Source organism: Trachurus trachurus, assembly GCF_905171665.1.
Source record: "Trachurus trachurus genome assembly, chromosome: 11".
NCBI lineage: Eukaryota > Metazoa > Chordata > Actinopteri > Carangiformes > Carangidae > Trachurus > Trachurus trachurus.
The window spans coordinates 9,440,426-9,467,100 of NC_139904.1; the positions used below are offsets into that span (position 1 = coordinate 9,440,426).

A 26,675-nucleotide genomic window follows, 5' to 3' on the forward strand; every position below is an offset into this window, starting at 1 on the left:
AGCTTTTCAATGGGCTTACTAGAGCCTCAATTATGTGATTCTCTGATTTGTCGAGGCGACACATAAAACTAAACTTAACTGTCTTAAGAGTGCCTCACAGGTTGGCACTCTATTAGACACATACAAATGACTTAAGTTAAGATAAATATACTGCATAGTTCCTCTTTAAGATAAAGGTAAATAAAAAAAAAATTCTGTGGCTTGCTTTCAGTGTATGCATGCTGATTGGTGAACAAATGGTAAACATTAGTGTAGTTGGAGAAACTGTTGCAGGCAAGAAGAAGTTAACCTCCATGCTTTTATTGTGGAAGGGAAACCGGACGTGTGTGTTGGCTCAGAGTGCCGTCGACTTGACGGATGTGCGTCACAGCTGCTTTAAAGCAGACAGAGTCGAGCCGATCCGAGCAGAGTAAAAAGGCCACAAACCGAGGACCAGATGGACCACCTTAGATCCTGAAAACCAGGACCAGGAAACCCGGACTAAAAACCCGGACTAAAACACCTGGATCCAACACGACGGGAACTCCCGGGACAAAACCCGGATTAAAAAACCTCGAGCCTCGGAGCATTTACACCGGAGAGAGGACGCGTCAGTGACCGGGTAGGTGCCCTTCTCCTCCTCCGGCTGGTTTTCCCCCTTTTCTTTTTCACTTCTCCTTTCCTTTTCTCGCCGTTTTAGTTTGGTCGTGGCCCCAGCGAGGTTTAGAGTTATAGAGTTGTCGTTCACCGCTGTCTGTTGCTGCCGTGATCCGGAGGTGAAGCCCCGGGATGTGGGCCTGCTGCAGCCCCGCTCCGCTCCTCCTTCCCCCGGTTTGTTTTCATCAGGAGGGAGCGGCTCTGCCCTGCTCTGCTCCGCTCCCCCCCTGACTCCTCCATAACATCCCTTTAAAACATCCTCGTTTCCTCTTTTGCAACGTTTCCTTCACACTCTTTCACCGTCAGTTTACCTGTAGTTTTTCCTTTTTAAGTCGCCTTTTGCTTGTGGTTTGTCATGGGCGCATCAAGGGAAAAATGATTCCCCTGGGCACAGAGAGGCAGAAGGCCCCCGACCCCTCCTCTGTAGGCTGCAGACACCACCACTGGTTTATTACATCTTTTCATGGTAATTTCTGTTTCTGTTATGTTTTTTCTCTCCCTCTTTTTTTGTTTTAGTTCTAATTAGTTATAGTTGTCATTCTGGATTGAGTTGAATCGAGCACAGCTGGACTTCTTCTTTTTAGCTTCCTGGCTGAGAGATGAATGATACTTGCAGAGCCAATCAGTCCGGTTCAGGGTTATTATAGTTAACTAAAACAAAGACTAAAAGTGAAAAAATTATGTAATGAACTGAAATTAAAATAAAAATTACAATTTTTTCCCAAAAACAAGAACTAAATAAAAACTACAATGAACAATGTAAAACTAACTAAAACTAAACTGAATTGCAGATAGCATCAGCTTAGTTTTACATTTCTTAAATATGCTAAAGTTGCAGGAAGAAAACGCCACAGGGACGACTTGGAGTGGGACCCACAGGAGAGTGAATGTAATGTGGTGAGGACTGATGGGAACATTATGGGATGCAACTAAAAGGGAAAAATCCTACAAACTTAAAAGTTTATCTTCAGAGGTCTCACAGAGGCTTTCTCCTAAAACCTGAAAGACTAAGACCAAATAAAAACTACTCAATTCCCCAAAAATAAAAACTAAACTGAAACTGCTTAATCACTTGTTGAACTAAAACTAAAACTGATATAAAAAAGCAAACTGAAAAACGAAATAAAAATAAAAACTGATCAAATTTATACTATAATAACCTTGGTCCGGTTCCCCTTGATTGATCCTGATGGTCTGAGATGGTCTTGTTTTGATCGTCTGGTTGCTTTGCAGCTTTTCTTTATCTGTTGGATCGTACATCCAAAACCAGAAGACACTTTCTGTCGATTGACAAATTGATTAAAGGAGTAATCTTTGCAGTTATAACACGACCAATGCGTGGTTTTATACCTCCTTCTCTTTTACTACTTCTGCCATCCACACATTCAATCCTGAGTTTACTGCCTGTAAAAACAGAGAGCCTGTCCACACGGATACAGATTTAAGTGACTCCACATACGTTTTTTTAAAGGTTTTTAATGGTAAAATGGTATTTTCTCAAAACGCCGCCCCAGCGTTTTCGTGTAGACGCACAAAAGGGTTTTTTTGTGAAATTATCATGTCAAACTCTAACCTGTAACCTTAGCCACACCACTAGATGTAACATACTGTCCGGCCCCTCGGATACTGTGGCTGAATTGTTAAATCATCATAGATCGTCATATTTGCACTGACGCGACTTAGCCTATAATGTTTAGAGTTTGAATACAGCGAGGAGCTTTCCGTCGTCTTCTCTGCTTTTGGTGTTTGGTAGTGTTACAGCGCCACACGGGCTCAACACAGGCCTGGCATAATGTACTACAGCGTTTAGAGTCGTTTTGAGTGGTTCCATGTACGCAGATATTTCTTAAAACGATGCTGTGTTTATGGGGGAACTTTTTCAAAACAAACAAGAAAAAGATCATTTTGGGTGAAGCTTCGTTTCCGTGTGGACAAGGCCCAGAGACTGTCAGAAACGATGTTGGGCCTGTGTTGGGTTGAGACTGCAGAGCTGTTGGGTGTTGTACTGACCAGACTGGTAGAAACTGAAGGCACCATGATCCCTGATTGGTTCTTACCGCCTCAGCAAAATGCACAGTGAGTCACAGGCCGTACTGACCTTGTTGTCTTTGCTTGCAGCTGCAGTTCAGGTGGATTTTGTTTGGGGTGCACCATAAGTATCGGGAGAGATAATTATCTATATCTATATTAATAATTATCAGTCAAAATACACAGATAAGTCCAATAATGACATTATTTTGACGATCACTATAGAGCCAATTAGCCAACACCTTGATTTCTCTCATTTTCAGCCCTAAATTGATTTAAAACGATAACAAATGTTGATTTTTGAGTCATAACTGTTGTTTTTGTTGTGATTACAGTAGTGATGTCAATTATATTATTGTGTTAAATCAGAGGCAGAGCTATAATGTTAAATTCATCTTAGCCTTTCTTAAGCTCAGGTGCATACTGCATACCGTATATAAACTGTTATTATTATAAAAATGTTATCGGCATCGGTTATACGAAGCAGATGGCTCTTTTTTTTCCACCGATAACTATTGTGCATCCCTAAACTTTGTATTTTAACGCTACAACTGTCTGTGTTTGTAATATTTTGTGCAACTAAGCAGCTGCTTCCTATTTACACCGGCCAATGCATGTCCACTTATTGGAGTAATTATTGCAGCTGGTTATGAGTCGCTAGTGTTTAAAAAAGGGAAACTTTCAGAAACGGTGTTGGTTTGACGCTTCAGAGTTGTGTTGTACTCTAGACGGGTACAAACCAAGACCTCGTGGCCCAGACAGCAGCCTCGTCCTCCTGCTCCCTGATTGTTATCAGAACACGAATTAACATGTTTGTAATATCTTTGCACATTTAAGCAACAGCTTCTTGTTTACACCAGCTCACACACGCCCAGCCTGATCTGATGCATGTTGGTAGATGTGTTGTATGGAGATGATTTCTGCTATAATGACAGCCATCACGATGGAGAGATGGTTTTTATGTTTTAAAATGATGTTAGATGTGTTTTCAGGGAACATTTAGTCGTTTTTACTTTTGTTTCTGCACAAAACACATTTAAAAAGATTATTAAGACTTACTTTAACTTTGATTTTTTAAAGGATTTAATAATTTTACACTCAGACAAACAAAATCAGGAACATTTAAGCGAGACAACAGAGGAAGGGGAGCAGTAAAAAGAGGAATGAATAAATAAAAACAACTTCCACACAGAGTAGAGTAGAGTAGAGTAGAGTAGAGTAGAGTTCGTCCAGTTTGTGACCAAAACACCCGGCCCAGGGGTGTGACAATGGATTTCAAAGGTTGAATAATAAAGTTTTTCTTTTGAATAGTGACAAATCATTGATGAACGATCAAAAAAAGTTGTAATTACGTTTCAGTTTTTTTGTGTCTGGATATTAAAGGGACATTATTACACGGTATAAATTAATTAAAGCCTCAGATGACTTCAGGAAATTTAATAACGGGGCAAAGTTTAACAGTGACTGAGACTGTGTAGAGATAATGTTGTGGTGCTTATTACAGTGTTAATAGAGTTTAGTCTGTGTGTGTGTATGGGGGAGTGGGGGGTTATGGTCTGTGTGTGTGTGTGTGTTGTTATGGTGATAAACTTCACACTTTGCCCTGAACTGCACACATCACAGACCGACGCTGCGTTCACTGTCACTCTGTTCACATCAGCTGCAGCTAATAAAGTCAATAAATCGATGAACTGATAAACCAATTGATCCGATCTGCTTAAATTTGAGGATTTGAAGCTTTTCCTCGACTTCACATGTTTTAAAAACTTTTTTTACTCTCTATTGCAGAAAAGTTTCTCTTCTCTCACATTTAATAGACTAAAGTTCAATTAACACAGTACCCACAATTCATTGCCACCTTAGAGATGGAGGTTTCATTGTTTTATTTACAGTATTTCTCTCTATTTTGTTGCTGTTGTGAGTGACGTCTGAGGCGACGAGGTGAAGTTCACACGTGAGGACGCTGGTGATGAGGGACGGACGTCAGGTCTAATCTGATCGGGAGCAGAGTGTCGTCTTTCTGGAAACTTCCTATCAGATCAGAAACCTGAAACCCGACCTTGATCCTGAACCTGAACCCGAGCCTCAGCCTGAGCCTGAGCCCGAGCGTGTCGGCAACAAAAACAGAGCAGACCTCATCAGGCCGCGCTGTGATTATTAAAAACCCACAGTCGGTCACATAACACTGATTGTGTGTGTGAGTGTTTTTCTATCTAGGCTTCGGTTCAAATGACAGTCGAACACAGCATGATATCCTCATCACCCTCATCTTCATCCTCCCCCGCACTGACTCATCACCACACACACACACACACAGAACTTACAGAACTTATGAGGACTCTCGTTGACATGTTTCACTCCCTGAATCTAAACCGAGCCAGAAAGCAGCAGCTTCCCAGGACTCGGCTTTGTTCCCATTAAAGACAAACACACACACACATACACAGACACACACACAGGTTAACACTCGTTAATCTGTTTTCTATTGATCTTCAGTGACGAGTGGTCGACCCTTCAGCAGGTCAGAGGTCAAACGGTGACGTGGCGTCGCTCCAAACTCCACCTCCACACGTTCAGACTCACATTCCTCTCCACTGCTGAGTCTAAAAACGACACATACAGTATATCTATATCTATGTATATATATTGAAGACGTCACCCTGAGTATTGATATATAGGTTTCAACAATCAATCAATCAATCGATCAGTCGTTTAAAATCACAAATTCTAAATCACTAGTTTCTTAGAAGTCTTCTCATGATATCAATCTGTGTAGGTTACAGGTTAGGAGGTTGATTATGTCACCGTCAACAGATGAAAATGCAACAAATATTCATCAGTGTTTTCTGACATTTTAGTGAGAGGAGAAAATGATCATTGGATGAATTGATCACTTACAATAATCACTAGTTGCAGTTTTACATTTTCAGCAGCAAACGTTAGAATAACACAAACTGTCGCATAATGCTGAAAAATAGCTTTTTAAAATTTTGTCTCTGCACAAAACACATGTTATTTGTCATGTTATAAATTAGGGGTGTGCATTGGCGCTGTCCTCACGATTGTTCACCAGGTAACGATTCGATTCGATTCAATTCTACGATGCATTGCGATGCATCAAAATTCTACTGCACACAACACGGCAAATTTTTCATCAGTCATGAGATATTGAACAACAGATTTTATCGGCTGCTATGACTCAGTATTATCACTCTCCTGTATCTTTGACATAAATGCCATTAAAATAAATTAAATTGATGTAGGGTATTGGATATGGCATTTTCAAACCTGAAAAAGAAAACATAGTGATAAAAAAAAAGTTATTTATATTTGACATTAATCGATTAATCTGTTATTGTGTTACTCCAGTTGCAGCAAAATGCATCATCAGCGCACACACGGACACACAGAGTTACTGTCCGTGTGTACAGACCAGGTACAAGGTAGAACCAGGTTTAGGTGAGAGTGACAGGGAACACATACATGTTACTGGGCGTCCTCACTACTACAGCAAGACCTGTAAATGTGTGTGTGTGTGTGTGTGCAGCTGACTTCCACCCACGCTTGGATGCTCCAGAAACCTCACATCTGGAAACTATCTCACTTACACACACACACATACACACACGCATATGCTCTGCTATGATGACATCATTCTCAGCTGTGTGTGATCAGCGTGTCCTCGTGATGATGTCATCGGGGGATTTTGTTAAAGACACGTTGTTGGCCCCCAACTTCTCACGTCGGTGTCATTTCGACCCCGGACCAGGACGATGCAGCTGAAACCATCAGCCGGTTAATCGATTAGTTTATAGACAACCTGCTGTGATTGGACGGCTTCCTGACGTAGCCTTTAGCTTAGCACAAAGACCGGAGGCAGCTGCTGTCGTTCCTGTGCAGCAGCAGCAGAAGATCCAGTCGTTATGGAGGCATCATCGTCATCATCATCTTTCTTTTTCAAAAGAAATCGTCCTGGAGACGGGAGTTGATTGTCAGGAAGTTGGATCACAGAGTCTCAATCGGACACAAAACCAAAATAGAAACATCCTCTTCCTCCTCCGTATGCGACACGCGCTCAAGATGATGATGTTGATGACTGACAACACACAAATAGTACACACTCAGGGTTGTTGTAGTTTCCTCTGAGGCTTCCCTCCTCACTCCTCCACAACATGCAGCTTCTGCAACACAATCACACACTGTCATACAAATTGATTTCTAAAAAAAAAAAAAGAATATATTAGACTTAAAATAGATAGATAGATAGATAGATAGATAGATAGATAGATAGATAGATAGATAGATAAACTTTATTTCGGTGTCACTCCACAACACACATTACAAATACAGAGACAATATAAAAATACAGTATTTATTACAAATTACTCCCCTCCCCCCTTGACAAAATTAAAAATGTTAGCGGACCACTCAAAAAAAAAAAGAGTTGTGAGACACCAACTTAAAAGTCATGAAAAAGATAAACACGTACATAATGGTACCATAAAGACAAAACACAAAACAGTTGGACCTCTCTTTGGCACATTCATTGATGCAATGTTTACCAGCTAAAGTTACACACTATTTATTTGTATCATCAAGATCATTAAAAGTAACAATATACTTAGAAAGTGTTCTAAATAGTTCATCGCTAATATCCATATAAATATCACAGCACGAACATGAACATGAACATGAATGTCCTGAGAGGTTCAACAGGAAGCGTTGCAGGTTTGTGATCGGAGACGTCCAGTATTCAGCTGTGATCACTGGCAGGAGGGCGTTACATAACACACACACACACATAAACACACAAATACATGTGCACACAAACGCTACACTGTGGGGTGTGGGCGGGAGTCACATGAACATGTAAACACAACATGGTTCAGTGCAGCTAAACACACGGACTGTGCATGTGTGTGGATGACGAGCCGTTTCCTGACGGAGCAGCTGGTCGTCACGTCTCCACTGTCGGTTTAATCTGAGGATTATTCCTGTGATTAACTGTTCTCGTCTATAAATCAAAAGGTGACGTCTGAAAACATCCTGTGGTGGGTGGGTGAGTGTTTTGATGAGGTCGTCGTTCTCTCTCCGAGCTGCTGCCTTAAGGATTTTTAACAATCCCAGGGGTTTTTTGAAGAGCGAGTGAGGTCGACTGGCAGGGTGGTGCAGCGTCAGCAGTGATGGCGGCGGTGTACGTGGTCATTATGATGAAGATGGAGCTGAAGGCAATATCTTTGATTTATCTTTCACTTGAGATTATGAACTTTGACTGAAGGTGTACAGTCATATAAATATCTATTTTTCTTTTATAAAGAAGCATTTTATGGAGCTAATTTATTCCCTCATTCTGGGAAAGATGTACTGGTGTGGGTGGAGTTGTGATTTGTTTAAAGTCCCCCTAAAGAGGCATCTTAAAATTTGTAAAAATGCTCTGCTATGACTATTTTTTGACTAAAAATAGCTTTCCCACAAGAAAGTTGTTTTAAAAAAACTCTCAAAGAGGCTAAAAACACGTCTACTATTCCTCCCTCATTGAAAAATCCCGGTTCTATGAATATTCATGAGTATGCAAATGAGCTATGACTTGCATGAGTGTCACCGGGTGCTGAAAAACTGACTCCAACCAACTTTTTCAGACTCTGGCTTTGAAACTGCATTTTCAAATCTAAAATCCTCAGTTACGCCGTGCATTTAGCGACTTTGCTGCTGAAACGACTTGTAGCAGAACTCAAACACTACATTGACATGCTGATAATTTCAAAAAATCAATTTTTGGTTTAGGGGGTCTTTCATTTGTTTAGGAGAATGACATCACGGATAAAAGTCGACTCCTCATTCAGGACGAATTGTTGGACTTAAAATTATTTTTCTCTCTCCGTCTCCTGTCTTTAGGCCTGCTCTTCCAAAATGGCCGACGCCGAGGTCTCCCTGTCCCCGGCTCTGCGGCCGCTCCACCTTAGCCCCTCCCACTCTGCCCCGCCCCCTCCACCACCTTCCTCCTCTCCCACCACCTTCTCCTGCCCTTCTTCCCCCTCCAGTGCCTCCTCTTCTTCCTCTTCTTCCTCCTCCTCCTCCTGCTCTGAGAGCTCCTCAGATTGCCCCAACCATCATCACCATCACCACCACCATCATCATCACCACCACCATCACCCCCGGCCTCAGCTGCAGATGCCCCCGCCCTCCAACAGCGAGCAGCCGTCCTCCCCGAGCGCCAGCCCCCGCAGCTCCAGCCCCAGCGGGAGCATCGGCAGCTCCGGCAGCCTCGGCAGCAGCAGCAGCGCCAGCGAGGGCATCGGCAGCAGCGGCGTGTCGAGTGGCGGTGACCTGCGAGGGCCGAGTCCGCCGCTAGACGTCATCTCAGAAGACGCCATGGAGATGGACCTAGGAGTCGACCAAGGTAACCACGAATAGAGTCGCTGCAGTTGGAAGAAACAAATTGGGTTTTGTTCCTATACTCTGTCCACATTCATTTAGGTCCTTTCAGAAAATCCACCCAGTGCAAGGCCACACATTTGGTCCCAGAGATAGTTAGAGTTAAGCCTGGTATTGAATTGAAACAGATTTTTTTTATCGGTGAGAGGCCACACACATGAAGATAAAAAATATTTGATTTAACAGTTTTGATTGTGTTTTGGGTGGTGTGCTCTGATATTCCCAATGCAGCACACCACACACATGGAGATCTGTCTTATAACACACTAGAGTCTCGACCCTCCAAGCCAGAAATCTCTTATGATCAAACATTATCTGACGCACTTTGAGTTTCACTTTGTTGATGGTAGCCATACTGGTTTCAGTCAGTCAGCTCGCTTCTTTATTGGCTACATTCAATTCCACGTCACAATCCATGGATTGTCGGCTTCCACACACACGAGGACTTTTGATCGTAACGGTCAGGGCCGACGATTGTAAATATTGAACAGGTTTAACGTTTACGATTGTCGGCCTCAACCATTTTCAGAGCGTATCTTTGGGAGAAATTGACTCTTAACTCACCTCACACCACAGGATAATCGCGTAGGATAATCTTTAGAGATAATCGGGCGTTTTCTGTCCTTGGTCGGAAGGGAGAAAATCCGACAGATTATCTTCATGTGTGTACCAGGTTTTAGCTCCATCTAGTCCTTTTCTTGCAATGATCTTAGGTCCTTCTGGACAATAAAGGCCTCCAGAGTAATTTGGCAGTCAGGACCTATCAAGGCCGATGCCGAATCAATCTGTATTCCCACCCTTGCCACCATGGCCTCCACTGGCTCATGTTGCCGACCTCCATTCATCATCCAGGTCATGAATAGGTTCTATACCCAGGCCTGACTCTTGGTATCTCTAATCTACATAGGGTTGATTAATCCCAGAGGAAGAGATTTGATGGGGAAACAGGTCGGATCAGGGGTGTAATGAGAAGATACGTTTCTTTGGATTGGCCTCTTACTTAGGTCCGGTTTCTCTTTGGAGACATGATCCAAAGAGCTTTACCCAAGATCCAAGGGTCTCATGGTGTAAAACCCATCCATGTTGAGAGGCAAATCATCACTATCCAACAGCTTTAGGTGTGTAGAGTTGTTGTTGTCGGTCTTTGCAGACTGTCTAGTGGTTATCAGTCTGACTCTTCTCATCCTCTGCCTCCAGTGATCGACCCTGAAGTGGCTCTGAAGGCTTGTCAGGAAGTTCTGCTGAAGGTCAAGCTGCAGAACAGAGAGGTGCCCGAGCAGCAGCATCTTGACAACAAACACCAACAGGACGATGACCAACCGCAACAACAACAACAACAGCAACAGCAACAACACAACACACACTTAGCAGAGCGTACCAGCCCTCAGTGGCACATCAGCCCAGACACCAGCTCCATCAAAGAGGAAGACGAGGAGGAGGAGGAAGAGGAGGAGGGTAGTTCTGAGAAAGAGGCACAAAAACAAGCTTGTACCTCTCAGCAAACCGCGCCTCCGTCAGCCCAGCCGGAGTCTTCATCTCTGCCATCAGCGGCAGCGTCGTCATCATCGAAACAGTCGTGGCTGTTGCGGCTCTTTGAGTCCAAGCTGTTTGACGTTTCCATGGCAATCTCCTACCTGTACAAGTCAAAGGAGCCGGGTGTGCAGGCCTACATCGGGAACAGACTCTTCAGCTTCCCCGATAGCGAGGTGGACTTCTACCTGCCACAGCTGCTCAACATGTACGTGCACATGGACACGGAGGTGGGAGACGCCATCAGACCTTACCTGGTGAGTCCTACATTACACATTTACACCTCGTGCAAACCAGTCCAATCAACTATTGTATCTACTCAGCACAAACTAGGATAAGCCGCATGACATTGTCAATTACAGCTTTCAACACCTGAAAGAAGGTGAAACCAGGCTCACAGGTAGCTCCAGATGTTCTGGTCAGGTGTTGGAGTTTGTGCAAGAAGGGAATCGGCACCAACTAGGTACAGTTGAAATTGCCACTGTCCACTCAAGTCTTAAAGGGATAGTTCAACATTTTGTCTAATTGGCCCATTGCCGTAATCCTTATAGTCATAGCAGTAGGTTTGTTACCTTTAATTGTCGGTGCAAGCTATTTTTAGAACGGCGGAGCAGAGCCGCGAGCTGCTCAGAGCTACGCTACGGAGGCTCATGCTTCTTGGTTTCCCTCATCAAACTCATCAAATACACAATCCAACAACTCCACTTGACTCGTGGTCAAGTTGTGACCTGCACATTCACCACGCTATGAGATAAGAACGGAACGGAACGAGACAGAGTTGTTTTAGTTGTTCAGCTGTTTTGCATGAATTTGCCTCAAACAACTCTGTCTCATAACGTTCTGTTATTATCTCATAGCGTGGTGAATGTGCAGGTCACAACTTGTCTACGAGAGCGTTTTGGAGTTTTTGGATTGTGAATTTGATGAGTTTGATGAGGGAAACCAAGAAATCACTTCGTAGCGTAGCTCTGAGCAGCTCGCGACTCTGCTCCGCCGTTATAGATAATCTTTTATTACGGACTCGGGTCCATTATAGGGAGACAATACAAAAACACATACAATACAAGATAAAAAACACCATCATAAATTTAAAACACATACAGACATCTGTTCCAGTGTCTCCAAAGACCTGACAAGTATTTCGTATCACTGTGTGTAGCTAGTGCAACTATGATGCTATTGCTTGCACCGAAAATTAAAGGTAACAAACCTACTCCTAAAACTATAGGGATTATGGCAATGGGCCAATTTGCCAAAATGTTCAACTATCCCTTTAAGGACTTTAAGTATTGGAGGAAGGTGTATCAACACCTTGTCCATGCTGACCTTTATTGATGGTTGTGTTGATTGTTTGGGAGGAACTCCTGAACCCAACCAACCTGCTTTGAGGTAATCAGCACATACATCTGAGCTCCTGGTTTGAACTCATCTTTGCTAAAGAGAAGTGAAGCTAGAAGAGCTTGTAGCTGCAGATTGATAACAACATGATTTGTCTGTGTTGAACATCATTATTTCAGTAGATGTTACCAAAAGCATCAAGTTCTGACACTCCACTCCTGCAGGATGTGTGATGATGTTCAACTGTCTTCCCTCCTCTCTCTCTTAGATCTATCGCTGCAGAGGCGGTATCACCTTTTCCCTGCTGACCGCCTGGTTGTTGGGCGCCTACTCCTCCGACATGCACATCTCCACCCAGCGTCACTCCAGAGGGACCAAACTGCGAAAACTCATCCTGTCTGACGAACTCAAACCTTCTTCTGTCCCTTCGTCCGACGCTCCCAGACCGATGTCGGCTTCTGTCTCCGAAAGCCCGGTGTCGTCGCCCTCCCACCGGCGCGGTCACCGCAGGCACAACAGCAGCAACATGGAGGCCTCCACCGCCCCAGACGGCCCTCTGCCCAAGGAGGAGGAGGTCTTCGCGTCCCCGTCCAGAAGGACACACCAGAGATCCAAGTCGGACGCCACCTTGGTGAGCAGCGGGCCCGGTACGAGCCTCCGACGGACCGGCAGCAACCCAAAGGTGGAGGCGGTTCACGAGGAGGTGAGGACCGGATTCACTGTTCGATTATTTGTTTGGTTTCTAAGATTGAGTTTCACTTCACGGTACAAAACCCACTGTGAATATTCAAGATCCTCAGCTTCAGTTGGACATTTGGATGGGTCCAAGTGTTAAAAACCTGAAGGAAAACAAAAATTTGACGTGGTTTTGTGAAGAGCTGTCCTTAACTATCTGTGTTAAAGAGGAACTATGCAAGTCTGGTCGCTTTTCCGCTTGTTTTGCTAACCCTCCTCTCGTCCATGTGCATTTGTTTACAATGAAGTGAGCGAAAAATCTAAACATGGAGCGGTGGATAACGTAATATAACATGTATATGATGTTATGGTTACGACGTGTGTATTAGTGTAGTTTTAACCATCATAAACAAAGATTGGCGGTTACTGAGCGTGTTTGTGTCACGGTGCCGCAGAGACGAGAGCTGGGACACCGGGGCGGCGACCGAGTAACTACACTGATGTTGCAAGGTTGGTTTTCAGCCGTGAGACGCCAGGTGGAAGGCAGAGAGCCTCCAGTCTCACTTGTAACAAGTCATGTAGTTAACTATCACAACTATCACAATTAGTCCGGAGCTTTTTAATTAAGGCAGCATAGCCACGGGAGAAATCCTGCTTAGTTCCTCTTTAAAGTCTCAAAATGTCTTCGCACACAATCAGAAGCTGCTGATCATCACGTTGTTTTGCTACATGAACAGTCGTGGACTCTACGTTTAGGTCTGCCGTGGTTCAGTCTGTACTTTTGAGGTTTCTGCTCCATCGTGACAGTCAAACACTAAAAACATCTGCAACAGCTGGTGGAAACAGTCTCCATGTGTGGTTGGTTCTGTTGCTGTGAGCTGGTTTTGGTCTCAGTGTTTCCTCGTCAGACAGTTTTCTCTGTAATGTACTGAGCAGGTCAGGAAAGATTTTTCTTTACACAGTGAATAAAAACTACTGAAATCAGAAAAAGAGGATCCTTATAACTTTTAACTGTATCACAGTGATCCGTGATCTGTCTTTTTAAAAAGGCCGATCAGCTGATTCAGCTGCTTCATCCTCCATAATGTGAAAAAAAAAACTTGGTTTGGTTTTATGATGACTGAGCAGGTTGGAGGCTCTGATTGGCTGTTTGTCAGTAAACCCTGGCAGCACTGACTGTGATCCGTGTGTCAGTCGGATTTGTGCATTTTTTTCTCTTCCAGCAGCTGTAACGTGAGACCGAACCGATGTCCGGTCTGTGACTCTGGAGGATGAGTGGAAAATATGTGTTTTGTAAAGAAGGGAGAGAGAGGGAGAGAGAGAGAAGAGGTGCAGAGTGTGTTTTCACGTCCGTGCTGTTGTTGAATCGTTGCCGCATTCTTGGCCCGGCAGCTCGGTCACGTGCGGACCGAGGCTTTCCATTGGCCGACTTCTGTTCTCTCCTTTCATCATCCTGCAAAAGGAAAACAGACAATTAGAGCGATGGAGAGATGAAGCGGAGAGGAGTGTAAAGCTCTCTGCTTTTCTCCTCTTCCTGCTCGTTTGGACTCGGCTGATGTTTGATCATATTTTCCACTTGTTTTTATTTTTAAGAGCAGAGAGAGAGAGAGAGAGAAGCTTCAGTGGAAAAAACTAGAACAGACTGGGAGGAGACGAGGAGAAAAAGCTGGAGCTGACCTTTATTTAACGCTGCTCAACTTCTGACCTCCTGATAGAAGAAAAGAAAACGCTGCAGGGTTTATCGTTTCCAGCAGAATGAAGCTACTACGATAACTTGTGAATATGAAGCTGCATGGGGAAAAGGTTTGAGATAAGGGGTTTTTCATTCAGCCGCACATAGAAATACAAACAGAAAACAAAAAGTGAGGGGAAGTTAAAGTCCTGCTTCACCTACTGTCAGGACGTTTCTGAGTCTTTGAAACAGGAGGAAATATCTGTCGGTGCTGTGACGGTGTGTTAACATGGGTGTGTTGAAACAGGAAATGATACAACAGGTTACTGCAGGAGCTTTTGTTTTAAGGAACCCATTGATTTACATTAAAGACAGGCAGAAATGTTTGTAACTGAGCCGGCTGTTAATTATGTCAGTGATTTATTCTGTTTCCTGCTTTTTATAAAACTTAAATGACTCACTTCGGATATTTATTATATTAACAGGTGGATGTTTTGTTGCTTTGCAGTAAAAACAACAACGTAGAAAAGCAGCAGCACAAACCGGAGTAACGGTCCCTCGGCGCTGTCCCTGACTAAATAAACTCTACTGTTATTGTTTTCATCGCTCTGAATAACTGTTGAGCGTAACTTCACACACACTTCACAACAACCAGTTCAGTCGACCCGGGCCAAAGAATTCATGCAGATGAGGAAGTAAATATTTCAGTGTTTGGGAATAAACCTGTCAGACAGATCAGCAGAGTCCAGACAAACACGTCAGACTAAACACCGCTTGTGTTCAATAAGCAGTGGAAGCCCTGCGGTCCCTCTGTCGGCACTTTGTCGGCCCTGTGTTAGATCTGTCACCTCCATGTTGACCCCTCTGTCGCCCCTCTCTTACAACAGAGGTACATACAAGTGTTGATCATCCAGTACTGTTTTGTTTTTGTTTTCTTGTTTCTTTTTTAATGCCTTTTAATTATTGTAAGGCAAGGCAAGGCAATTTTATTTGTATAGCCCGTTTTTACAAACAGTTTGTCTCAAAGGGCTTTACATGGCATCACAACAACATCCTCTGCCCTTAGACCCTCACATCGACTGAGGAAAAACTCCATGGAAAACCCTTTTAACAGGGAAAAATCGGAGAAACCTCAGGGTGAGCAACAGAGGAGGGATCCCTCACCCAGGTAGTAGGTATTGTAGTGCTCAAGTCACCTGCCCCAGAGACTACGGTTGAAAATTAGCCAACTTGGCTAAACCGGCATGTTTACAGAAATGTTTATTAATGTGCATTGTCTCTGTAGGCTATATTTAAACCAATAAACTAAACTAAACTAACACAAAGTTACTACGATGTTCAACCTCAGGACAAACTGCACATTTTATACTTCGATTAAAAAAAACGACACAGCAGCAGGTCAGAGGTCTCTTTATTAAAAACAGCAGAGGAGTTCAGAGAAAACGGAGGAAGAGACCAAACAGGAACTGATATACGACTCTTCCTCGTTCTAGTGGAGGTGGGGGGTTGCCGTGGTGACGAAAGGGGTGGGGATGGAGGAGGAGGAGGATGGAGAGAGGAGGGGAGGAGGGGGGGAGAGTTGGTTTACAGCCAAAGACAGCACAGAGTTTACACAACAACACCGGCAGACGGAGGGGATTACAAATATATATTCAAATTAAAATCTAAATGACAGAGAACGGGACCGGACCGGACCACCCAGTGTTTCTCTGCTATGTGTGGACCAGGAACAACTGATCGATTATTGATTGATCAGTGAGAACCTGCTGAATTGACGGTGAACGTTGTTACATTTACAACAAAAAAATGAAACTTTTTAAAGATCAAACAAACAACCGATAGAGAAAAGTTGGATGGATGGAAGCTTTATTTATATTTAAGGGGGTTTTATATGTTCAGCTGCACATTAGTAATAATGGCAGTAAAAATCATGTGACATGAAAATAATCTTTATCTAATTGAGGCAAATTAAAGTAATGAAATGATAAAAACTCAAAACTTTTCAAAAGGAAAGAACTAAAGTGATATTTCAGGTTAAATGTGGCGAGATGTCGAGTCTGGACACGTTTCTTTGTTCTTGGACTTCCTGTTTAGGTTGAACTGGTTTTGAACCGTTCCTGCTGCAGCTCATCAGTTCTCCAATCGACAAAAAACTCAAGCTGACAATTTATTTATTTATTTTAATTTGTTCTAGCCAAGGTAATTCCATGACTTTCCCCATAAACCAACCGAAGCGCAACACTTTCTAATTTCCTGATTGGAAAGGAGCATGGAGAAATACAGGTTATAAAGTGTCAAATCTCTTTTCAGCAGCACTGCCCTACAAAGGCAAAGTGCAGTATCTGCATTTTTTCAATTTTTTTTTTTTTTGACCAATCAAAAGTGTGGCATATTCTCTTCAATCTGGTAGAATTTGATATTGGTACTGCTAAAAATTTCCAGAGTTATTGGGCTTTTTATTTTGCTGTCCATCCAAAAGAAAAGCACTGTGAAACCAAGGCAAAGTGCCGTATCTGCAAACACTACTGTACTACCTACGTTCTATAATTTAGTATCTGCAGCTAATACCAAGGCAAAGTGCAGTATCTGCACCAAAACCAAGGCAAAGTGCAGTATCTGCCATAAAACGGTCAAAATTGGTCAGAAAGACAAACTACAAAATACATTTAATTCAGTCCACCTTTATCTAATTAATTATAGACTTGGTAGTTATTCATAATTTGATGCTTAAACCTGACAATGAAAAACACAAAAAGCTGTTTTTCTCAGTTTGGCATTTTTACAGATACTGCACTTTGCCTTCGTAGGGCAGAGCAGTCAACTTCACTTTTTTTTACTTTTTTTTAAATGGCGAAACTGTCCTTTATCTTCATTAAGCTCTGTATTTGGAGGGGCTGTGGTGGCGGCGTGGGGCGGGCGGGCGGGGCCCTCAGACTCAACTGGAGCTGAACTCTTCCGTCTGTCGGAGGTTTCTGTGTCACAGAGGATTTTGGTCGTGTTGAATCTGGGTCATGTAAACATCTTAACCTTCCCTCCCGTCTCTGAAATGTTTCCATGTGTTGTTGGCCGGCAGAGCTGGACGACCCCTGCTCCCCTCCTCCTCCTCCTCTTTCTCCTCCTCCTCTTTCTCCTCCCTGATGGTGGGGAGGGGAGGTGCACACACACACAGGGGAAGGGGGATTTAAACCACATGATGCTGAAACGTCTGTGTAGCAGCAGCTCAGTCATGTGACAGAAATAGTTTATATGACCCAGACGTCAGAGTTTGAGCAAATACAACAGAGACTTCAGAGGTGGAGAAAAGCCGATACGTGGTCTGATCGATCAGCAATCAATCAATCAATCTGGACTGTTTCTGTCCTCAAAACAGCTCCGATCACATGACTACAGCTTCTTTTTTCTCTGTTAATGAGGCGCTCGTGGCGGCTGTTCATGAAGCCAAGGGGGTCAAACAATGCTCCACACGGTCGTCAATAAATAATCTATCAATCAGTCATTTATCAACAGTAACTTGTGCTCATGTTGAGTCAGACTCGCTGCTGCCTTGCTCCTCTGCCACGGCCGGTCACCATGGAGACAGCAGGGTGGTGGTGGTGGTGGTTTGAGCAGTGAAGGTAACTGGCGTTGAAGAGTCGGAGATGGAGCCGCTCTGCCCCCTGGTGGACAGACGGGCGAACTACAGCTCATCTCTAGTGCTGTTTCTTTACTGATGAACCCAAAGCAGCTGATCATTGGCAGATTAGATTATAAATTAATGAATAATTCTAATCAATTTCTTTGTCAGTGATAACCAACATGTAACATAGTTTAAATCTTGGAGAAATTGGATTAAAAAACTAAAGATGATCTGAAGGGTTGAGCAGAGGCGACAGGCCTCGCTGCAGCCAGCCCCCGGTTCAAATCCCAAATCTGATGGCCATTACCTCTTTCTATGCCTCCCTGTTTCCTTATTTTATCAAATAAAGCCCAAAAATATACTTAAAAAAAAACAATACTTGCCTTAAGATGTGTTACCATTGTCTCTTAGCAATGCATGATGGGAACTGAGACCTGAGTTTAAAGGGGACGTGTTATGTAAATATCACTTTTTGAAGGCTCTTTTACATATATTTGGGTGTTTGTCTTGCCTTCTGGCCCCCAAAATGTGAGAATTGACAAAAAGCAATTTTCTGGCTCCCTAGGTTAAAATACATGTGGTTTTACGAGCTGTTCCCTCGGTTGTCTTCCAGTGATGTAACTAGTTTTTGGATTTGCATAATCCCACCCCTACCTGGGACCAGTAGAAGGGGGCGGGGCGAGCAGTGGTTCATTTACATTTAAAGGGACAGGCACTGAAACCAGACATTCTGAAGAGGGCTGTTTTGAGTGGATGAAAAGAGCAGTGATGTTTGACCCTTGGGGTATTTTAACCACAGCATGTCACAGATATGTCTTTAAGACACCTGGGAACTATTTTAATTTGTGGGAAAGGGGTCATAATACGTCTCCTTTAAAGTGAGGTGTTGTTGTTTTCCCTGCAGCCGGAGCGTCTCCGTCCTCAGAGGGAGTTCGTCAAGTCTCTGCTGGGCATCGGGAAGCGACTGGCCACGCTGCCCACCAAGGAGCAGAAGACCCAGCGGCTGATCTCAGAGCTGTCGCTGCTCAACCACAAGCTGCCGGCGCGGGTGTGGCTGCCCACGGCCGAGCACCAGCACCACGTCTGCAGGATCCCGCACACACAGGCCGTCGTCCTCAACTCCAAAGACAAGGTAACGCCACACAGACCTGAGCTGCAGGACACACGCAGCATTCAGAACGTTTACATGGACTTGAGTATCCCGGTTATGAGCAATATCTTCTTTATGATCATATTAGGGATGCTGCGTTTACATGCACACTAGGGGTGTACCCGAAACAGCAACTCCCTGCATGCATTGCATTACAGTAGACAGGAAGTGCTCACCGATACTTCCAGGGTCACCGTTCAACAACTTAGCATTTTTCTCATAGACAATAATGGGAAAAGAAGCAGCTATAAAACGATGGATAATTTTTTTGGAGTGTCACAACCCCCGTGAAACGACTCGTTTCACTACCAGAATTTGATCCATTCAGTCCGATTACGTTTGGAAAGTCTAGAAGAGCCGCACGATTAAATTATTTTATTCCCGTTCTAGTTAGCCGAGAGCTAAAGCAGAAGTTAGCCGGCTAGCTCGGCGTAGCACTAGCTCGGCTGAAGTCAGGGTGCCCACTTCCGGTTTCTTCCCGAATACGAATCCGAAGTTTTTTTAAAAAGCCTGAATCCGAATACAAATAGTGCACTAGCTGTACACCCCTAATGCACACAGAGAAACCTGTGGCTGGATTCACCAATATGTTCTTAAGAAAGATCTTTAGAAATGTCTTAAGAACTTTCTTATGAACTTCTTAATTTTAGATCTTAAGTGCAATTCCTCAGTATTTTCTCAAGAACAGTCATTTCTTCTGAATTTGTTATTCTTCCTACTTAAGAACTTCTTAAAATATGTCACTGCATTGCAGGCGCAAACAAACAACATAATATACATCTAGTTTGCGTTTTAACCGTCAGTCACTCACTAACCATGGAGACGGACAAAAAGAGATGCAGAAAGGCAGGAGCTTGAGGTTATGGTGAATGAAATTAATGTACGAATAAAATTACTACTGATGAAAATTAATAATATGGGAATAACAGCGGAAAATAAGACAAGAGGGTGGGCCAAAGTGGCTGAAGCTCTGTCATTATATTTACTTAAAGCAGAAGTAAGCAGAGTATTTGTGTTAATATAAGTCTTAAATAGTTCTATCTTCCGACAGCAATCACTTATATAGAGTGTTTGGTCTGAAATACGGGTCTGTCAGTCACTCTGCTCTGCTGTAAGCCGAGGAGAAAACTTTCCTTGTATCCTACAACCTTAATCCAATGAGGAGAGAGAACGGCATGAAGGGCTGTGTGTGCAGCCAAGGAATGACCGGATCGCTTACTTCTGCTTTAACGGGATACTCAAGTGTAAACACACTGATTGTTCCTGTCTCCAGGCTCTTATTCTGAAAGTCTCCTCCTCCTCCTCCTCCTCCTCTTCCTCCTCCTCCTCCTCCTCCTCTTCCTCCTCCTCTTCCTCCTCCTCCTCCTCCTCCTCCTCTTCCTCCTCCTCTTCCTCCTCCTCCTCCTCCTCCTCCTCCTCCTCCTCCTCTTCCTCCTCCTCTTCCTCCTCCTCCTCCTCCTCTTCCTCCTCCTCTTCCTCCTCCTCCTCCTCCTCCTCCTCCTCCTCCTCCTCCTCCTCTTCCTCCTCCTCTTCCTCCTCCTCTTCCTCCTCCTCCTCCTCCTCCTCCTCCTCCTCCTCTTCCTCCTCCTCCTCCTCCTCTTCCTCCTCCTCTTCCTCCTCCTCCTCCTCCTCCTCCTCTTCCTCCTCCTCCTCCTCCTCCTCTTCCTCCTCCTCTTCCTCCTCCTCCTCTTCCTCCTCCTCTTCCTCCTCCTCCTCCTCCTCCTCCTCCTCCTCCTCCTCCTCCTCTTCCTCCTCCTCTTCCTCCTCCTCTTCCTCCTCCTCCTCTTCCTCCTCCTCCTCCTCCTCCTCCTCCTCCTCCTCAGGCTCCCTACATCATCTACGTGGAGGTTCTGGAGTGCCAGAGCTTCGAGACGTCTCCCGTTCCCGTGCGCATCCCGGAGACCAGGATCCGCTCGGCGCGTTCGGCGGAGAGCCTGGACTGCGGCGTCGGCAGCGTCGCCATGGCGAACACAAACGGGATGACGTCGGAGCACAGGGCGGGAAGTTTCTCCACCGTCCCCAACTACGACAACGACGACGAGGCGTGGGCCACGGACGACATCGGACAGCTGCAGGTGGAGGTGAGACATCGTGTTGGACGGGTCGGAGAGGTCGGAGCTGTCGCAGTCACAGCTGAACTAACGTGTGTGTGTGTGTGTGTGTGTGTGTGTGTGTGTGTGTGTGTGTGTGTGTGTGTGTGTGTGTGTGTGTGTGTGTGTGTGTGTGTGTGTGTGTGTGTGTGTGTGTGTGTGTGTGTGTAACAGGCGGAGGCTCAGACCAGCAGCAGCGATAACATCAGTCAGTTTTCAGTCGACAGCATCACGAGTCTGGAGAGTAAAGAGCCGGTGTTCATCGCCGCCGGAGACATCAGGTACACACACATCACACACACACACATCCAGTGTTAATCTGGTCAGCTATTTTTCAATTTAGTTTTAGTCATATTTAGTCGACGAAAAGTCTTGTTTTAGTCTATAGTCTTTTTACAGGAAGCAGATTGACAGTAATGTGAAAGGGATAGTTCAACATTTTGGCAAATTGGCCCATTGCCATAATCCCTATAGTCATAGCAGTAGGTTCGTTACCTTTTAATTGTCGGTGCAAGCTGTTTTTAGAACGGTGGAGCAGAGCCGCGAGCTGCTCAGAGCTACGCTACGGAGGCTAATGGGATTTCTTGGTTTCCCTCATCAAACTCATCAAATACACAATACAACAACTCCAAAACGCTCTGGTGGACAAGTTGTGACCTGCACATTCACCACGCTATGAGATAATAACAGAACGTTACCAGACAGAGTTGTTTTAGAGGTGAATGCAGAGACCGCTTGATGAAAAACTGTCCCTGAAGGCAACGCGCATCAGTGGTTTTGCATAAATTTACCTCTGAAACAACTCTGTCTCAGAACGTTCCGTTATTATTGTCACAACTTGTCCACCAGAGCGTTTTGGAGTTGTTGGATTGTGTATTTGATGAGGGAAATCAAGAAATCCCATGAGCCTCCGTAGCGTAGCTCTGAGCAGCTCGCGGCTCTGCTCCGCCGTTCTAAAAATAGCTTGCACCGACAATTAAAGGTAATGAACCTACTGCTATGACTATAGGGATTATGGCAATGGGCCAATTTGCCAAAATGTTGAACTATCCCTTTAACACTGCATCACACACACGCTCCAGCAGCTGACCTCTGTCTCTGTCATGTGTGTGTGTGTGGTTGTTCAGGCGTCGGCTGTCGGAGAACCTCGCTCACACCCCGACCACGTTCAGGAGAGACCCCGAGGATCCGTCGGCCGTCGCCCTCAAAGAACCCTGGGAGGAGAAAGTCAGGTGAGCGCCACAGACGACAGGTGTCACAGAAGCGTTCCTCAGTAGCCGTGGCAACACTAAACAGTTTCCCCTTGTCCATCTGTCTGTTTCCCGTCCCGCCAGGCGGATCAGAGAAGGCTCTCCGTACGGTCACATGCTGAACTGGAGGTTACTGTCGGTCATCGTGAAGTGCGGCGACGACCTGCGACAGGAGCTGCTGGCCTATCAGGTCCTCCGACAGCTGCAGGTGAGGACGTCCACATCTGTCCACATGTGGCGAGGAGGCGCGAGTGAAACCTGTCACTGACCCGTGTGTGTGTGTGTGTGTGTGTGTGTGTGTCCAGTCGATCTGGCAGCAGGAGCGAGTTCCCCTGTGGATCAAACCGTACAAGATCCTGGTGATGTCGTCGGACAGCGGGATGATCGAGCCCGTCCTCAACGCCGTCTCCCTGCATCAGGTAACCCAGGGGGATTGTGGGAAATCTTAAGCTGCTTGTAACACTGAACGACTTCAGCCGGGCTTGTTGAGCCACGCGACTCATTTTTTAAAGTCGGGTCGAATATCGGCTTCATCGGACGCCGTCTGTCGCTCGGCGTTTGGAGGGGACCAACGACCAATCGTCTGTCTGACAAACAAACAAATGCCTTTTAAACAAATCTTTATTGACAATTGTTTAGAGCCACAGCGGGTGTGGGTATTTATGTTTTTATCATTAAGATAAAGATACAGATACAGAAGACTTTATTGATCTGGTTTCTACAGTCCACCGTGACCATACACATACAGTTAATCACACACAGGTAGCATGATGGGACATAGGAATGTACAAATAAAACTCATATATATAAATGAAAACCCGTAATGCACGAGGCAATTGTCAATAAAGTGCAATAATAAAAGAATGCTGAGAGCAGAATAAATAACAATGATAAGAATAAAGAGATAAAAAAAGATTTCTCTGAGAAGTTGAAAAAGATAAAAGTGTGGGCACATTAAGCAGACAGTACGAGTTGTGGCTTTCCTTCGTGTTATCAAAGCTACATTAAGGTCGGTGCTCCTCACGAGAATGAATAAAGAGATGTTTACATTAAAAAAAATAAAAGTTTACTGAAAGAAAAATCTATTACATCCATATATAGACTAAAAATTCAAACTATAAAGTTATGAAATTAAAAACCTAAACAATCTTAACTTAATTTTCATCCATAAACTATGGCTCTTACAGTACAAGTTGAAATTAAACAAGATCTCTAAAATCGTCCAGCTTGATGTTGTGCGGATTGCTACGGCAGAAACCACAGTTTTTACTTCTCTTCCATTTTACAATGAAGAAAAAAATCATTTTAATAATCAATAAAACCTCTAACGCGTGTCCTGTGTGTGTGTGTCTCTCGTCTCCTCAGGTGCGTAAACAGAGCCAGCTGTCTCTGCTCGACTACTTCCTGCAGGAACACGGCAGCTACACCACCGAGGCCTTCCTCACCGCTCAGAGGAACTTCGTCCAGAGCTGCGCCGGCTACAGCCTCATCTGTTACCTGCTGCAGGTCAAAGACAGGTGAGACGCTCCGCTCCGCTCTCAGCAGCTCTGCTTCCTGTCTCGGCGCTAAGCTCGGCTAACGTAGCTGCACTCTTTGTGTTTCTCCAGACACAACGGGAACATCCTCCTGGACTCTGAAGGCCACATCATCCACATCGACTTCGGCTTCATCCTCTCCAGCTCTCCTCGCAACCTGGGCTTCGAGACGTCCGCCTTCAAACTCACCTCAGAGTTTGTCGACGTGAGTAAACTCCTATTCCCGGAGTCTCCTGGTGAGGAGGTTTGACCAGCCGCAGGAAGCAGCTGATGGATGATGTTGTTGTTGTTGTTTCAGGTGATGGGCGGCCTGGACGGAGACATGTTCATCTACTACAAGATGCTGATGCTTCAGGGTTTGATCGCTGCCAGGAAACACATGGAGAAGGTGCTGCAGATAGTGGAGATCATGCAACAAGGTGACACACACACACACACACACACACACACACACACACACACACACACACACACACACACACACACACTCTCTCTCTCATCCTGATCTTATATATTAACTCAGTGGTTCCCAACCTTTTCTGGCTTGTGACCCCATTTTGACATCACAAATTCCTGGCGATCCCGCGATTTAGATACTGCATTTTATTTGAACTCGATTTCAAATAAAATGAAATTTTATTTGTAAAAAAAGTAATTTTTTTTTTCAGATACTAGACATTTGAGGCGACCCCATTTGAATCTTAGGCGAGCCGAATAACACTGTATTAACTATTGTGTTGTACTTGCAAATCTTTAAACTGTTTACAATTATAATGAAAATAATGAAAGAAATAGTTAGTGTGGTTTTGGTTTGTTTTTTAATGTTGTTTTTACTTTGCGTGTTTTTACTATATAAATACAGTATATATGTTTTTAATGATCAGATTTTATTTTATTTTCAGAATCTACGTATCAACAATGCATATAACCATACATCAATAAGTAGTGGTCTGAGCTAGGAAAGAAATAGAAATGTTGTGTCCTTGTACGGTACATGTTAAGAAATATTTATCACTGGTCAACTCAGTCTGGGTCGTTTGCTACTATATTTGTAATTGTATGTGCTGGACCCCAGGAGGAACAGCCATTGCTCATAAAATGATGGCTATATAACAATTTCTAATGGGGATCCTAATGAATAAAAAATGTAAAAAACAAATCTCTCAGGTGGAGGTTGAGGTGAGTCTCACTTCTCTCTCTCTCTGTCTCCAGGTTCCCACCTCCCCTGCTTCCACGGCTCCAGCACCATCCGCGGCCTGAAGGAGCGGTTCCACATGTCCCTGACGGAGGAGCAGCTGCAGCTGCTGGTGGAGCAGCTGGTGGACGGCTCCATGCGCTCCATCACCACCAAACTCTACGACTCCTTCCAGTACGTCACCAACGGCATCATGTGACCGCCATGAAAAACCGCCAACTGAACTCCCCCAGAGACGACCTCGTACCTTTCAGAGCCGAGGAGCCGAGCAGATTCACTGGATGTGATTTTCTTCTTCTGTTTCTGTCTCCGGAGTTACTCATTGATTTTTTTTTGTTGTTTGTTTTTGAGGAACTCCAGAAAAATCCCTTGTATTTAGGATTTTTTTTTTTTTTCCCAAATACAAGATTTCAGTGATGTTCATGTGCAGCTGGGGAACCGCAGCGACTTGGACAGACATTAAACAGACTGGATCAGGAGAGGACTGCAGAGTCCAGGATCCTGGTTTATTGTTTTGCTGCCTGAGACACACAAAAAAAATCATTCAAACACTAACACACACACACACACTTTTACTGGATTTTAACTCTGAACCAGCATCAACCAGCGTTCAGATGGCAGGAGAGGAAACACGAACATGAATGAAGCCGTCGTCAGTGTTCGGACCCGTTCTAGACGTTCAACTGCTGCTGAAAGGACGAATGAGTCGAGTACAAAACCTGCAGATCTGATGTTCAGATGAAAACATTTCAGCTTGTTATCATTAGACACTAAAATCTTGTACAAACAGGATCGTTTCAGCGTCTTTGCTCTTGCAGATTCATGAACAAATCTCTTTCCATCACATTTAAAAAAAAAAAAAAAAAAAAGGAAACCTCTTTGTCTTTAAGCTCCTTGTACCTCTGAGTTCTGGTCTCATCAGACCAGATGCATCTCTCTCATTGTGAGATCCATTTTGAGATCCATGTTTACTTTATTTCGGTGAATGAGTGAAACATTCCTCTGAAGACGTAGCGAGCGCGAACCCGCAGACCCCAGGTCAGCCCTGTGTGTGTGACAGCAGCTTGTTTCAGACGCTCCTCTCCTGCTCTCATCCGACTGAAACCAAAACGCGGTCTCTACAACTCTACTGTACCACAAACAAACACCAGCAGGACGTTCTCCTCCTGATGAACGGAGAACATCTGTGAACATCTGTGACAGTCGGTTCTGTCGTCTGCTTGTCCTTTAAAGAACAGAACGGTGAGAGAGAAAGAAAAAAAAAGAAAGAAAGCACAACGTGAACTCTGTGTTGTTTACAGCTGTTTCCTTTGTTCTGTGGACGAAACTAAACGGTTTAGAAATGATCAGTTCTTCTCCCTAACCCTCGGACATGTTGAGTTGTAATTGTTGTTTTCACCAGATATTTATCACAAACATTAAAACTAATTCTACTTTTTTGTTCAGATTTATGGACAAAAGTTTAAACTAATGACTGAATCCTCGTCGGCCTGCAAGATAACCAACGTCGTCGCCATTTTACCGC

The 26,675-nt window shown here is 44.3% G+C and overlaps 2 protein-coding genes across 2 annotated transcripts in view; both read left to right on the forward strand.

Moving 5' to 3' along the window:
- The window catches only part of rfx5 (regulatory factor X, 5), a 165,387-nt gene that overhangs the window by 20,382 nt on the left and 118,330 nt on the right, over positions 1-26,675 (forward strand). The gene's annotated exons all lie outside the window — the stretch shown is intronic.
- LOC310994080 (phosphatidylinositol 4-kinase beta-like) lies at positions 398-25,520 on the forward strand. Its single transcript, XM_083982609.1, has 14 exons — positions 398-601; positions 8,560-9,064; positions 10,297-10,886; positions 12,236-12,670; positions 18,835-19,062; positions 20,904-21,161; positions 21,345-21,451; positions 22,298-22,402; positions 22,505-22,628; positions 22,726-22,839; positions 23,786-23,937; positions 24,028-24,160; positions 24,254-24,374; positions 25,168-25,520. The coding sequence occupies exons 2-14, from the start codon at positions 8,575-8,577 to the stop codon at positions 25,347-25,349; spliced, it is 3,039 nt and encodes a 1,012-aa protein (XP_083838735.1). The 5' UTR covers positions 398-601; positions 8,560-8,574; the 3' UTR covers positions 25,350-25,520.

Coding starts and splice junctions, on each gene's coding strand:
- LOC310994080 (XM_083982609.1), top strand. CDS start 8,575: ATGGCCGACGCCGAGGTCTCCCTGTCCCCGGCTCTGCGGCCGCTCCAC. Junction 19,063..20,903: donor TCCTCAACTCCAAAGACAAG/GTAACGCCACAC, acceptor CCTCCTCCTCAG/GCTCCCTACATCATCTACGT. Junction 21,452..22,297: donor ATCGCCGCCGGAGACATCAG/GTACACACACAT, acceptor GTGGTTGTTCAG/GCGTCGGCTGTCGGAGAACC.